Below are 12,462 nucleotides of genomic sequence, written 5' to 3'. Positions count from 1 at the left end.
AGATCTGGGGGTAAATGCCAGTGCACCCCTCTAATTGTGTCCTTTCTCAGCTGACTTCACTAGCCTTGCCTTTTGTGGCTGAACCTGGCTCGGCCTCCACTGCAGCCTCCGGGCTGGGAGCTCACCTGTCGGTATTCGCCCCTTTTCCAGAGATTCTTGCTGTGGGGTTTGGTCCGGGGAGTATGCAGCTTTCCCTGGACCTCGGTCTTTTAACCTTTGGAGATGGCTTCTCCTCCTCCAGTGACTAGGGACCGTCCCCTGATGCAGATTGATCCCTCCACCGATGTTCCTGTGGAACAGGCCACCAGCTCTGAAGCTATCTGTGGCCCTGGAATCCCTTCGTTCCCTGCTTGGTGTCACCTGGACCCTCAGAGTCCCAGGGTCTTCACCAGGAAGCGTCACTTTCTTCTTTCTTTAGCTCCTGCCTGACTAGAGCTCTTTTTCTACTCTCGGTTTCTCTCCTTCTCCGTTGCTTTCTTTCTCTGTTGCGGACACTCTGAACTCACAGAGCTTCTTTCTCTTTCACAGCTACATGCTGTCTCCTCACTCTCTCACTCTCTGAGGTAAAACTGAAACTCTGACCTTCCTCTCTGCTTTACACTCGGCTGGCTCTTCCCACCCCCGGTTGCTAAGCTACCACCCTATGGGAGCAGGGAGGGGTCTTACGACCCCTCCCAGCATGCAGCATGGGAGGGTTGCTGCCACTGTCCCTGGTCCCAGTGTGTGCCTAGCAATGGGTGTAGTGCAGTTTTACCTGTGAACTGGCATGTACCCCTTTCCTTACCCAGGATGGGACATCACACCTTTGACTGGGGTGCAATGTCTCTGTGGCGACGGAAGCCTCAGGGGCGCCACATTACCGCTGACAGACGGGTTGCCATAGCAACGGTGTGTGATTCCCGGTGCCGCTGTAAGCGGTGACGTCACCGCTAACAGGCGCGTTGCTATGGCAACGGTGATCTCTGTTATTGACCGGCTGTGTCAGCCGGTCCCTAACGGAACGGGGAAGCAGAACAGGGAGTCGACCGTGTGCCAGAGCATGTCGCCAGTACATGGCGATACACAAACGTGCACCATGTATTGGAGAGATGCAATGACAGGACCTAGAATGACGTCAAAGCCATGTGACCAGTGTGTAGCCAATGAGATAATAGACACGTGACTGGTCACGTGGCTATTTTGACGTCACGATAGGTCCTGCATCACTGCTGGTTACCGGGAGGACGCAGCGATTACCGATGGAAAAGCGTCGGGAGACAGAGTGCAGGACGCATCGCGGGCACCGGTAAGTGTTATGGCAATGTTTATTAACTGTATGTGCAACAACCAAGGAGAGGGTGCACCGCCAAAATAGTATGAGTATCAAAAATGAGTGCTCACCCGTGCGGCGGGAGAACTATGCAGACAAAAGGAGAAAAGTACCGCACATAATGGGGAGCACAACAACAATAATTAATAAAGACAACCTTTATTTGTAGTAAAAGTTAAAAACCATTAAAATACAATACAAAACACACGCCTAATGACACGGCATGCGCCCACCGTCCAGCTCCAAAACAATGTTATACATATTGCAAATTGTAAAATACAAGCATTAATGATACATTGCAGAATTTATAGTAGCAATAAACAGCCTATATACAGCCATAACAACCCAAGGGGAGTGCATAACATGAGCATATACCCTCAAAAAACCACAGGGCAAGAACGGCCCAATAATACCAGGATATAGTGAGGATTATGTGGTTTGCAACTGCTAACCAGGGTTGAATATCCTAATGTGGCGCTGTGCCTAGGCTCATGTACAAACCATAGGTCCCACTAGGGGAGAAGAGGGTAAGGAGCGTGGAAGCAAGGACGGAGGGCAGGCATGGAATACCGTGAGCAAGGCCCACGTGTATCGCCGCAGAAAGACGGCTTCCTCAGGGTAGGCGTGCCCCAAAACTACAAAACCGGAAGGTTATAAAGGGTATGTCATTACAGAATTTATATGTGAATCACCTGTTAGGTGTGTTGGCTGCTGGTCCGGACCGGTCCGTCATGGAGAGATGTATGTGAAGCATCGCAGAGTGGTATATGCGATGCGCGTCGCCATCTTGGAAAGTCCGCGCATGCGCGGGAAGTCCAGGATGGCAGCGCGAGAGGCTCAAAAAGCAGCACACGCACAAGGCTGCCGTAATATAATATGAGGTATTAACCATGCGCCTGTGTCTATGACGCAGCCCTCCTGTATGTTATATCTGAAGGCACATCGTAAGAAGGAGACTTTGCCTAAAGAGAGGGAGGAACGAGCATAGGTTTGGAGTAAGAACGTAATCAGCTCAGACTACCCATAAGGGAGAAAGGGGAAGAGGAGAGAGGAGAGAGAAGAAGAGAGGAGAAAAAGAAAAGGAAAAGGAGGGGGGGGGGGGGTAGGGGAGGATGAAGGAAAATATATAAATCAGTATTTTAATGCTCAAATAAGAGCAAGCAATAAACATGCATAGCAAGAGTGGTGTAATCACATATAGTTATAATATGGAACCCATGTATGGGTGATAATGCGGATACCAAATGGTAGTGTACCAGACACAAATATACAAGGATTGCACACATAGTGTGTAAGCAATTATAGATATAAAGGATCTCTTGACATCTATCATAAGTGCTGGTATGTAGATTCAAGGACCACTTCTTCTTCAGAGCGGTTAGAACCGCCCTCTTTTTTCAATCCAAAAAAACGTCAAAAAGTACCATTTATATGCGTGCACACACACATGAATGTCTCTGGTATGCATCTTCAGAGCTGCTTAATCCACCCTCCTTTCAATCCAAAGGGACGCCAAAAAATACCATTTGTATGTGTGCATACACGTATGCATGTCCATAATGTGTATCTTCAGAGCTGCTTGAACCACCCTCCTTGCAAACCAAAGAGACGCCAAGAGGTACCATTTGCATATGTACATGTCCGTAGTATGCGCATCAAGGTTAGCCGACAATGAAGATATGATGATAAACAAATGGCCATACAAGGGAAGGAGAAGAGATGATCCGTATCCTGGAGATAAATATAAAAATAAAAATAAAAATAAATAAAAAATGAAAAGGGAAAGATAAGAAACTCCAATCCTATTAGCCCAAAAATCCAGTGAACAACAGTTCCTCATTTAACCCCCCAGGGGCAACGGTATCCAATGTAAATATCCACTTTGCCTCGTTCTGTAGAAGCCATTTGTGGCAAGAGCCACCTCTACCACTACCTATATATTTCTGTAGACCCAAAATACGGATACCTGAACAAGATCACTATATGTGATTACACCACTCTTGCTATGCATGTTTATTGCTTGCTCTTATTTGAGCATCAAAATACTGATTTATATATTTTCCTTCATCCTCCCCTTCCCCCCCCCCCTCCTTTTCCTTTTCTTTTTCTCCTCTCTTCTTCTCTCTCCTCTCTCCTCTTCCCCTTTCTCCCTTATGGGGAGTCTAAGCTGATTACGTTCTTACTCCAAACCTATGCTCGTTCCTCCCTCTCTTTAGGCAAAGTCTCCTTCTTACGATGTGCCTTCAGATATAACATACAGGAGGGCTGCGTGATAGACACAGGCGCATGGTTAATACCTCATATTATATTACGGCAGCCTTGTGCGTGTGCTGCTTTTTGAGCCTCTCGCGCTGCCATCCTGGACTTCCCGCGCATGCGCAGACTTTCCAAGATGGCGGCGCGCATCGCATATACCACTCTGCGATGCTTCACATACATCTCTCCATGACGGACCGGTCCGGACCAGCAGCCAACACACCTAACAGGTGATTCACATATAAATTCTGTAATGACATACCCTTTATAACCTTCCGGTTTTGTAGTTTTGGGGCACGCCTACCCTGAGGAAGCCGTCTTTCTGCGGCGATACGCGTGGGCCTTGCTCACGGTATTCCATGCCTGCCCTCCGTCCTTGCTTCCACGCTCCTTACCCTCTTCTCCCCTAGTGGGACCTATGGTTTGTACATGAGCCTAGGCACAGCGCCACATTAGGATATTCAACCCTGGTTAGCAGTTGCAAACCACATAATCCTCACTATATCCTGGTATTATTGGGCCGTTCTTGCCCTGTGGTTTTTTGAGGGTATATGCTCATGTTATGCACTCCCCTTGGGTTGTTATGGCTGTATATAGGCTGTTTATTGCTACTATAAATTCTGCAATGTATCATTAATGCTTGTATTTTACAATTTGCAATATGTATAACATTGTTTTGGAGCTGGACGGTGGGCGCATGCCGTGTCATTAGGCGTGTGTTTTGTATTGTATTTTAATGGTTTTTAACTTTTACTACAAATAAAGGTTGTCTTTATCAATTATTGTTGTTGTGCTCCCCATTATGTGCAGTACTTTTCTCCTTTTGTCTGCATATTAACTGTATGTGTACATTTATAATGTGTTTTTATGTGTTTGTGATTGCCTCCCATTGTTTTCTATGGGGTTCAAGTGGTTCGTCGAACCGGTTCGCCGAACCGAATTCGAACGCGACCTCCGTTCGACAAACCATGCTCGAGCCGAACCGCGACCGGTTCGCTCATTTCTATACAGAACATCACGCTAAGGATATGTGCACACGCTGAGTTTTTGCTGCAGTTTTTTTCCTGAACCATATTTGCAATAAAAAAAGCAACATGTGCACGGCACTTCAGAATTCTCATTGACTTCGCTGGCATAAAGATAGACATGCATTTTGTGACAATTTTGCACCAAAAAAAACCCTCAGCATGCGCATAGCCTAAGAAGAACTGCATTTGAGCTAAGTCAAATTTTGCAACTTTTTGTTTTTTCTTTTTTTTTTTTAAAGTCACATTTTGTGAATCTGCCTAAAACATCTGCAAAACGGCAATGACCGAAAAATTAAAAAAATTACAAAAATCAATTTAAAAAAAAAAGGTTTTATGAACTTCTCGCAAATCAAAAAAGGTGTTCACTCCATAAAACTGGTGGAAATGTAATGTTGAATTAATACCTTGGTTTCCTGCACAGATGCTCTGCTCATCAAATGGAAACTGAGACAAATGCTAGACTAAAGGCCGCTTTAGACACAGCGACATCACTAAAGCGATGTCGTTGGGGTCACGAAATTCGTGACGCACATCCGGCCGCTTCAGCGATGTCGTTTCGTGTGACACTTACGTGCGATCGAAAAGGTCGCAAAATCATTCAAATGGTTAATCGTTGACATGCCCCCCTATTCCCAATTATCATTGCTGCTGCGTGTACGATGTTGTTCGTCATTCCTGCGGCAGCACACGTGTGACACCACAGAAACGAGGAACCTCACCTTACATGGCTTTACATGCTGCGATATCCGGCCCGATATCGCTAGCATGAGACCCGCCCCCACCGTTTGTGCGCGACGGGCATATCGCTGCCCGTCGCACACAAAATCGCGCACCCCCGTCACACGTACTTACCTGCCCTTTGACATCGCTGTGACCGGCGAACCGCCTCCTTTCTAAGGGGGCGGTCCGTTCAGCGTCACAGCAACGTCATAAATCGGCCGCCCAATGAAAGCGGAGGGGCAGAGATGAGCGGGACATAACATCCCGCCCACCTCCTTCCTTCCACATTGTGGCCGGAGGCAGGTAAGGAGATGATCCTCTTTCTTCACACGTAGCGATGTGTTCTGCCGCAGGGACGAGGATCAACTTCACACCAGCGACAGCAGCGATAACTGGCAGCGGACCCCCATGTCAGCGAGGAGCGATTTTGGACATTTTTGTAACGATCAAAAATCGCTCCTAGAAGTCACACGCTATGACATCGCTACAGCGGCCGGATGTGCGTCACAAAATCCGTGACCCCAACGAGATCGCTGTAGTGAAATCGTAGCGTGTAAAGCCCGCTTAAGTGTCTCTCTGGCTCTCTCATTCTTCTGCTCTCACTGTCTGTCTGTCTCCCTCTCTGTCTCTCAGCCTTTCTCTCTCTGTCTGCCTCTCTCTTTCTTTGTGTGTCTGTGTGTCTGTCTCTGTGTGTCTCTGTCTGTGTATCTCTGTCTCTGTGTGTGCACCTCTGTGTTTCTCTGTGTGTATCTCTGTTTCTGTGTGTCTCTGTCTCTGTATCAGTCTGTGTGTCTCGGTCTCTGTGTGTCTCTGTCTGTGTGTGTCTCTGTTTGTCTCTGTGTATCTCTCTGTGTATTTATGTCTGTGTGTCTCTTCTGTGTGTCTGTGTCTCTATATGTCGCTGTCTGTGTGTATCTCTGTGTCTGTCTGTATATCTCTGTGTCTGTGTGTCTCTGTCTCTCTCTTTGTGTGTCTGTCTCTACCAAAATCCTATTAGCCCACGCATAAGCTGCATACTAAGAATCTCCTTAGTTGCCTATAGCAACCAATTAGAGCCCCTGTTAATGACCTGTAGCTTTCAGCTCCATTGACTTTTCTGTAAGCAGGTTTTTTGGCGAATAACTGTAAAGTGCGGGGTTAAATTTTCCCCTCAAACATGGTCTATGATGTTCTATGAGTCGAAGTGGCTGTGCAAATTTTTGTGATTGTAAATGTGACGGTATGGATTTCTTTAGCCGACATACATACATACATACATGCACATACATACATACATGCACATACATACACACATACATACATATATACATACATACATACATGCACCTACATACACACATACATATATACATACATACATACATGCACATACATACACACATACATACATATATACATACATACATGCATACACTCAGCTTTATATATTAGATTCCATAATGTGGACCTAAAGCAAATTGTTAAGTTGCGATCAGTAAAATCTCATCGATCTACAAAAAGAAGAGAAATAAAAAAGGAACACAATAATATAAAGCCAAACACTTCAAGAGACAGAGATTTTACTTTCAGACCATTGAGATCTTTAAGTCATTAGAGTCCACAATGACTGTTCTTGAGAAACATACAGTATATCTTCTCTAGGTTCGGTTACAATTTCAAAATCAAAATTATTATATTCTCTAAAGGTTTTTTAAATTTTGTGTTGTTGCTAAAAGTGAGTGATTTATACATTATCTTCCTTACATATCTGCAGGATTCTAGATGAAAATCCCATTGTAGAGATTACATCGGAGCTATTTACTGGGCTGCAGTCACTGTTTTTCTTGTAAGTAATATCTTTTTTAATATTGGGGCTCTTTTGAAATATGGGATCATCTGCAAGTCACTCTAAAATTGATTTTATTATATCATGACTTAAGTATTTCAATATAAGAACAAAAAATGTCAATGTTGAATTTTTGTCAGTGGTTGCCTGGTCGCGTGCCGCTATTTTCCCTATCATGAAACACTATTATCACATTGATTAGCGCCACAAACCTCTATATTGTGTTTTATGCTTTATATGTTCTTAATAATGATTACTAATCATATAAAATGTAAGATTGAGCAAATTGTCCCAAAAATTTAATCTACAGTTAGGTCCAGAAATATTTGGACAGTGACACAATTTTCGCGAGTTGGGCTCTGCATGCCACCACATTGGATTTGAAATGAAACCTCTACAACAGAATTCAAGTGCAGATTGTAACGTTTAATTTGAAGGTTTGAACAAAAATATCTGATAGAAATTGTAGGAATTGTACACATTTCTTTACAAACACTCCACATTTTAGGAGGTCAAAAGTAATTGGACAAATAAACCAAACCCAAACAAAATATTTTTATTTTCAATATTTTGTTGCGAATCCTTTGGAGGCAATCACTGCCTTAAGTCTGGAACCCATGGACATTACCAAACGCTGGGTTTCCTCCTTCTTAATGCTTTGCCAGGCCTTTACAGCCGCAGCCTTCAGGTCTTGCTTGTTTGTGGGTCTTTCCGTCTTAGGCTACATGCGCACGCTGCTTTTTTTCCTGCTTTTTTCCTGCTTTTTTGGCTGCAGTTTTGTCAGCAGAACTTTCTGACATCTGACTTCCCAGCAAAGTCTATGAGAAGTCAGATTTGTCATGCGCACATTGCAGTTTATTTGTCAGCGTTTTTTTTGTCAAAAGTTTGTGACAAAAAAAATGCAGCATGTTCATTCTTCCTGCGTTTTTGTCAACATTTGTCACCCATTGAAATCAATGAGGGCATCAAAAACGCAGGAAAAATGCATGCTAATCAAAAGTGGTGCATTTTACCTGCCTTTTACCTGCGTTTTTGGTACCAAAAACGCAGGTGATTTGTCAGGAAGTGAGGTCAGGCAAGTGGTCCCGTCCCGTCCCGTCCTCCATGTGTTCCCCGAAGTACCGCTGTCCCCAGGGGAGATGATGTGAAGGACGGGACTATCAGCAGCGGCGGCAGCGAGAGGGAAAAATCAATGTTTTCAGCTGCCAATGTCCATCCCCCTCTCGCTGCCGCCGCTGATAGTGTTCCCCGAAGTACCACTATCCCCAGCATGCACGCACAGGGGAGATGATGTGGAGGACGGGACTATCAGCAGCGGCGGCAGCGAGAGGGAAAAATCAATGTTTTCAGCTGCCAATGTCCATCCCCATCTCGCTGCCGCCGCTGATAGTCCCGTCCTCCACGTGTTCCCCGACGTATCACTGTCCCCAGCGTGCACGCACAGGGGAGATGATGTGGAGGACGGGACTATCAGCGGCGGCGAGAGGGGGATGGACATTGGCAGCTGAAAACATTGATTTTTCCCTCTCGCTGCCGCCGCCGCTGCTGATAGTCCCGTCCTTCACGTGTTCCCCGAAGTACCACTGTCCCCAGCGTGCACGCACAGGGGAGATCATGTGGAGGACGGGACTATCAGCGGCGGCGGCAGCGAGAGGGAAAAATCAATGTTTTCAGCTGCCAATGTCCATCCCCCTCTTGCTGCCGCCGCTGATAGTCCCGTCCTCCCCGTGTTCCCCGAAGTACCGCTGTCCCCGCACAGGGGAGATGATGGACCCCTCTCACCACCACCGCTGAAAGTCCCGTCCTCCACGCTCCTGTCAGCTCCACGCAGTAGCGCGATCAGCTGAGCTGTCACTGAGGTTACTCGCGGCCACCGCTGGATGCAGCGGTGGCCGCGGGTAACCTCGGTGACAGCTCAGCTGATCGCGCGGCTGTCTTCATTAGCTGCATGGAGGTGACCCGAGCGGCGGTGTCTGCTGCTTCTCCGGTCACCTCCATGCAGCACAGCTGGATGCGGCGCTGGACCATCCTGGATTACGCCGGACATGGAGGGCTTTGTCGGGGTTAATAAATTGGTAATGAGGGAATGTGTTTGTGTTTTTTTATTTCTAATAAAGGATTTTTCGGGTGTGTGTTTGTGTTTATTTACTGTAATTTACAGATTAATCATGGAGGGTGTCTCATAGACGCCTGACATGATTAATCTAGGATTTAGTGGCAGCTATGGGCTGCCAATAACTCCTTATTACCCCGATTTGCCAACGCACCAGGGCAAATCGGGAAGAGCCGGGTACAGTCCCAGAACAGCCGCATCTAATGGATGCGGCCATTCTGGGCGGCTGCTGACTGATATTGTTAGGCTGGGGGGCTCCCCATAACGTGGAGCTCCCCATCCTGAGAATACCAGCCTTCAGCCGTATGGCTTTATCTGGCTGGCATTAAAATTGGGGGGGACCGCACGCCAGTTTTTTTTAATTATTTATTTATTTATTTCTATTTTTTTTTTTTTCAATTCAACAAGCTTTATGGGCTTGTTTGAACTGAAAAATACGTGAAACAATTGTTGACAAAACTGCAGCCAAAAACGCACCAAAAAAGCAGCAAAAACGCACCAAAAAAGCACCTACATTTTTTGTGACATTTCCAGGCTCTCTCTGACAAGGTGCAGTTTTGGCTGCAGTTTTGGCTGCAGTTTGTGAACATGAAAAAGAAGCAGCGTGCGCATGTAGCCTTAAGTCTGGATTTGAGCAAGTGAAATGCATGCTCAATTGGGTTAAGATCTGGTGATTGACTTGGCCATTGCAGAATGTTCCACTTTTTTGCACTCATGAACTCCTGGGTAGCTTTGGCTGTATGCTTGGGGTCATTGTCCATCTGTACTATGAAGCGCCGTCCGATCAACTTTGCGAAATTTGGCTGAATCTGGGCTGAAAGTATATCCCGGTACACTTCAGAATTCATCCAGCTACTTTTGTCTGCTGTTATGTCATCAATAAACACAAGTGACCCAGTGCCATTGAAAGCCATGCATGCCCATGCCATCGCGTTGCCTCCACCATGTTTTACAGAGGATGTGGTGTACCTTGGATCATGTGCCGTTCCCTTTCTTCTCCAAACTTTTTTCTTCCCATCATTCTGGTACAGGTTGATCTTTGTCTCATCTGTCCATAGATTACTTTTCCAGAACTGAGCTGGCTTCATGAGGTGTTTTTCAGCAAATTTAACTCTGGCCTGTCTATTTTTGGAATTGATGAATGGTTTGCATCTAGATGTGAACCCTTTGTATTTACTTTCATGGAGTCTTCTCTTTACTGTTGACTTAGAGACAGATACACCTACTTCACTGAGAGTGTTCTGGACTTCAGTTGATGTTGTGAACGGGTTCTCCTTCACCAAAGAAAGTATGCGGCGATCATCCACCACTATTGTCATCCGTGGACGCCCAGGCCTTTTTGAGTTCCCAAGCTCACCAGTCAATTCCTTTTTTCTCAGAATGTACCCGACTGTTGATTTTGCTACTCCAAGCATGTCTGCTATCTCTCTGATGGATTTTTTCTTTTTTTTCAGCCTCAGGATGTTCTGCTTCACCTCAATTGAGAGTTCCTTAGACCGCATGTTGTCTGGTCACAGCAACAGCTTCCAAATGCAAAACCACACACCTGTAATCAACCCCAGACCTTTTAACTACTTCATTGATTACAGGTTAACGAGGGAGACGCCTTCAGAGTTAATTGCAGCCCTTAGAGTCCCTTGTCCAATTTCTTTTTGTCCCTTGAAAAAGAGGAGTCTATGCATTACAGAGCTATGATTCCTAAACCCTTTCTCCGATTTGGATGTGAAAACTCTCATATTGCAGCTGGGAGTGTGCACTTTCAGCCCATATTATATATATAATTGTATTTCTGAACATGTTTTTATAAACAGCTAAAATAACAAAACTTGTGTCACTGTTCAAATATTTCTGGACCTAACTGTATTTTAACACTTGCCAAATTTTAATTTTGCCTCATCTTCTATTAATTCACATTTGACCTACACAAATGTTCATGATATTTCAACAATGTATGGAGGGATAAGTGCTTGTTTACAAAATGCCTGACAATTGGATGCATCTTTCATATACTTTGCAACATCTAACAATGCCTCTATGGAGGAAATTAAAAGTGGCATGATGAGGGCACCATTAAAACCTTTTTACTATTTTCTCACCCCTTTGTCAGGCCATCGTCCTCCGCACCTCCTTCTGGCCACAGCCCCTTGCCTTTTACATGACTCCTGAATGAAAGGAACATTCTGAAAGCTCCGCTGCACTTGTGAGACTTACCAACTGTTCCTGGAGTCTGAAAAGTCTCTCTTATTTCCTGGAGCATCCTGGACCTTGCTGGAGAGTTAGCAAACATAATTGATCAGCACTTAAAGGGAACCAAACACCAGGATATTCCTACATAAACAAAAGCCAATGCTATACTGGCACTATCAGGATGATTCTATACATACCTGTAGTGGTCAGCTCGGATGTTTAGGTTTTGAAATCCAAGAAAGTAAAGTTTATAAAATCAGCAGCTTGTTGACTGACAGCAGCTGAGGATCAGATAATATCTGGGGGGTATTCATAGTTATCCCCCCTGTGACCTGTGCTGAAGTCATACCCATGTGACCAGAAGGGGCGGGGCCTCAGCCAACAGAAAAATGTTGCTTTCTGGTATCAAGTTTGCTGGCTGAGGCCCCACCCCTTCTGCTCACATGGGTATGACTTCAGCAAAGGTCCTGCAAGTCAAAAATTAAATACATTGTATAATACTTATGCTAATTCTAACAGGGGGGGGATAACTATGAATACCCCCCAGATATTATCTGATCCTCAGCTGCTGTCACTCAACAAGCTGCTGATGTTATAAACTTTACTTTCTTGGATTTCAATATCTATATATCCGAACTGACCACTACAGGTATGTATAAAATCAGCCTGATAGTGCCAGTATAGCACTGGATTTAGCTTATATACGAAAATCCTGGTGATTGGTGTGCTTTATAGGGAATCTATCAGCGGGTGTTTGCTATGTATTCTGAGGGCAGCATTCTCTAAGGGTTGAAACACATAATTCAGATATGTGTCACTTACCAAGGTACGTGTTGTTTATTTGCAATGATTGTTTTAGCACCAGATTATCATTGCTCGGGCTAAGTCATCTACAGCAGCGTGTGAGCCCTAGTCCGGCATTCCCCTTCTGTAATAAGCAGCTCACTGTCTCTAGACATTGTACATAGAGCGTCTCGTGTGGGTGTGGTCAGCTTTGTCAGCTCTGCTGCATTGCTAAATCTAA

The 12,462-nt window shown here is 45.2% G+C and overlaps 1 protein-coding gene across 2 annotated transcripts in view; it reads left to right on the top strand.

Moving 5' to 3' along the window:
- Positions 1–12,462, top strand: part of RXFP2 (relaxin family peptide receptor 2) — a 449,786-nt gene that overhangs the window by 381,276 nt on the left and 56,048 nt on the right. For both annotated transcript variants that reach the window (XM_075337353.1, XM_075337352.1), the window contains one exon: positions 7,067–7,138. In XM_075337353.1, coding sequence (XP_075193468.1) covers positions 7,067–7,138 — 72 coding nt within the window. The remainder of the gene's footprint in view (positions 1–7,066; positions 7,139–12,462) is intronic.

The sequence above is a fragment of the Anomaloglossus baeobatrachus genome, chromosome 2 (genome assembly GCF_048569485.1).
Source record: "Anomaloglossus baeobatrachus isolate aAnoBae1 chromosome 2, aAnoBae1.hap1, whole genome shotgun sequence".
In the NCBI taxonomy this organism is placed as follows: domain Eukaryota; kingdom Metazoa; phylum Chordata; class Amphibia; order Anura; family Aromobatidae; genus Anomaloglossus; species Anomaloglossus baeobatrachus.
This window is presented reverse-complemented; position numbering and strand designations above follow the sequence as displayed.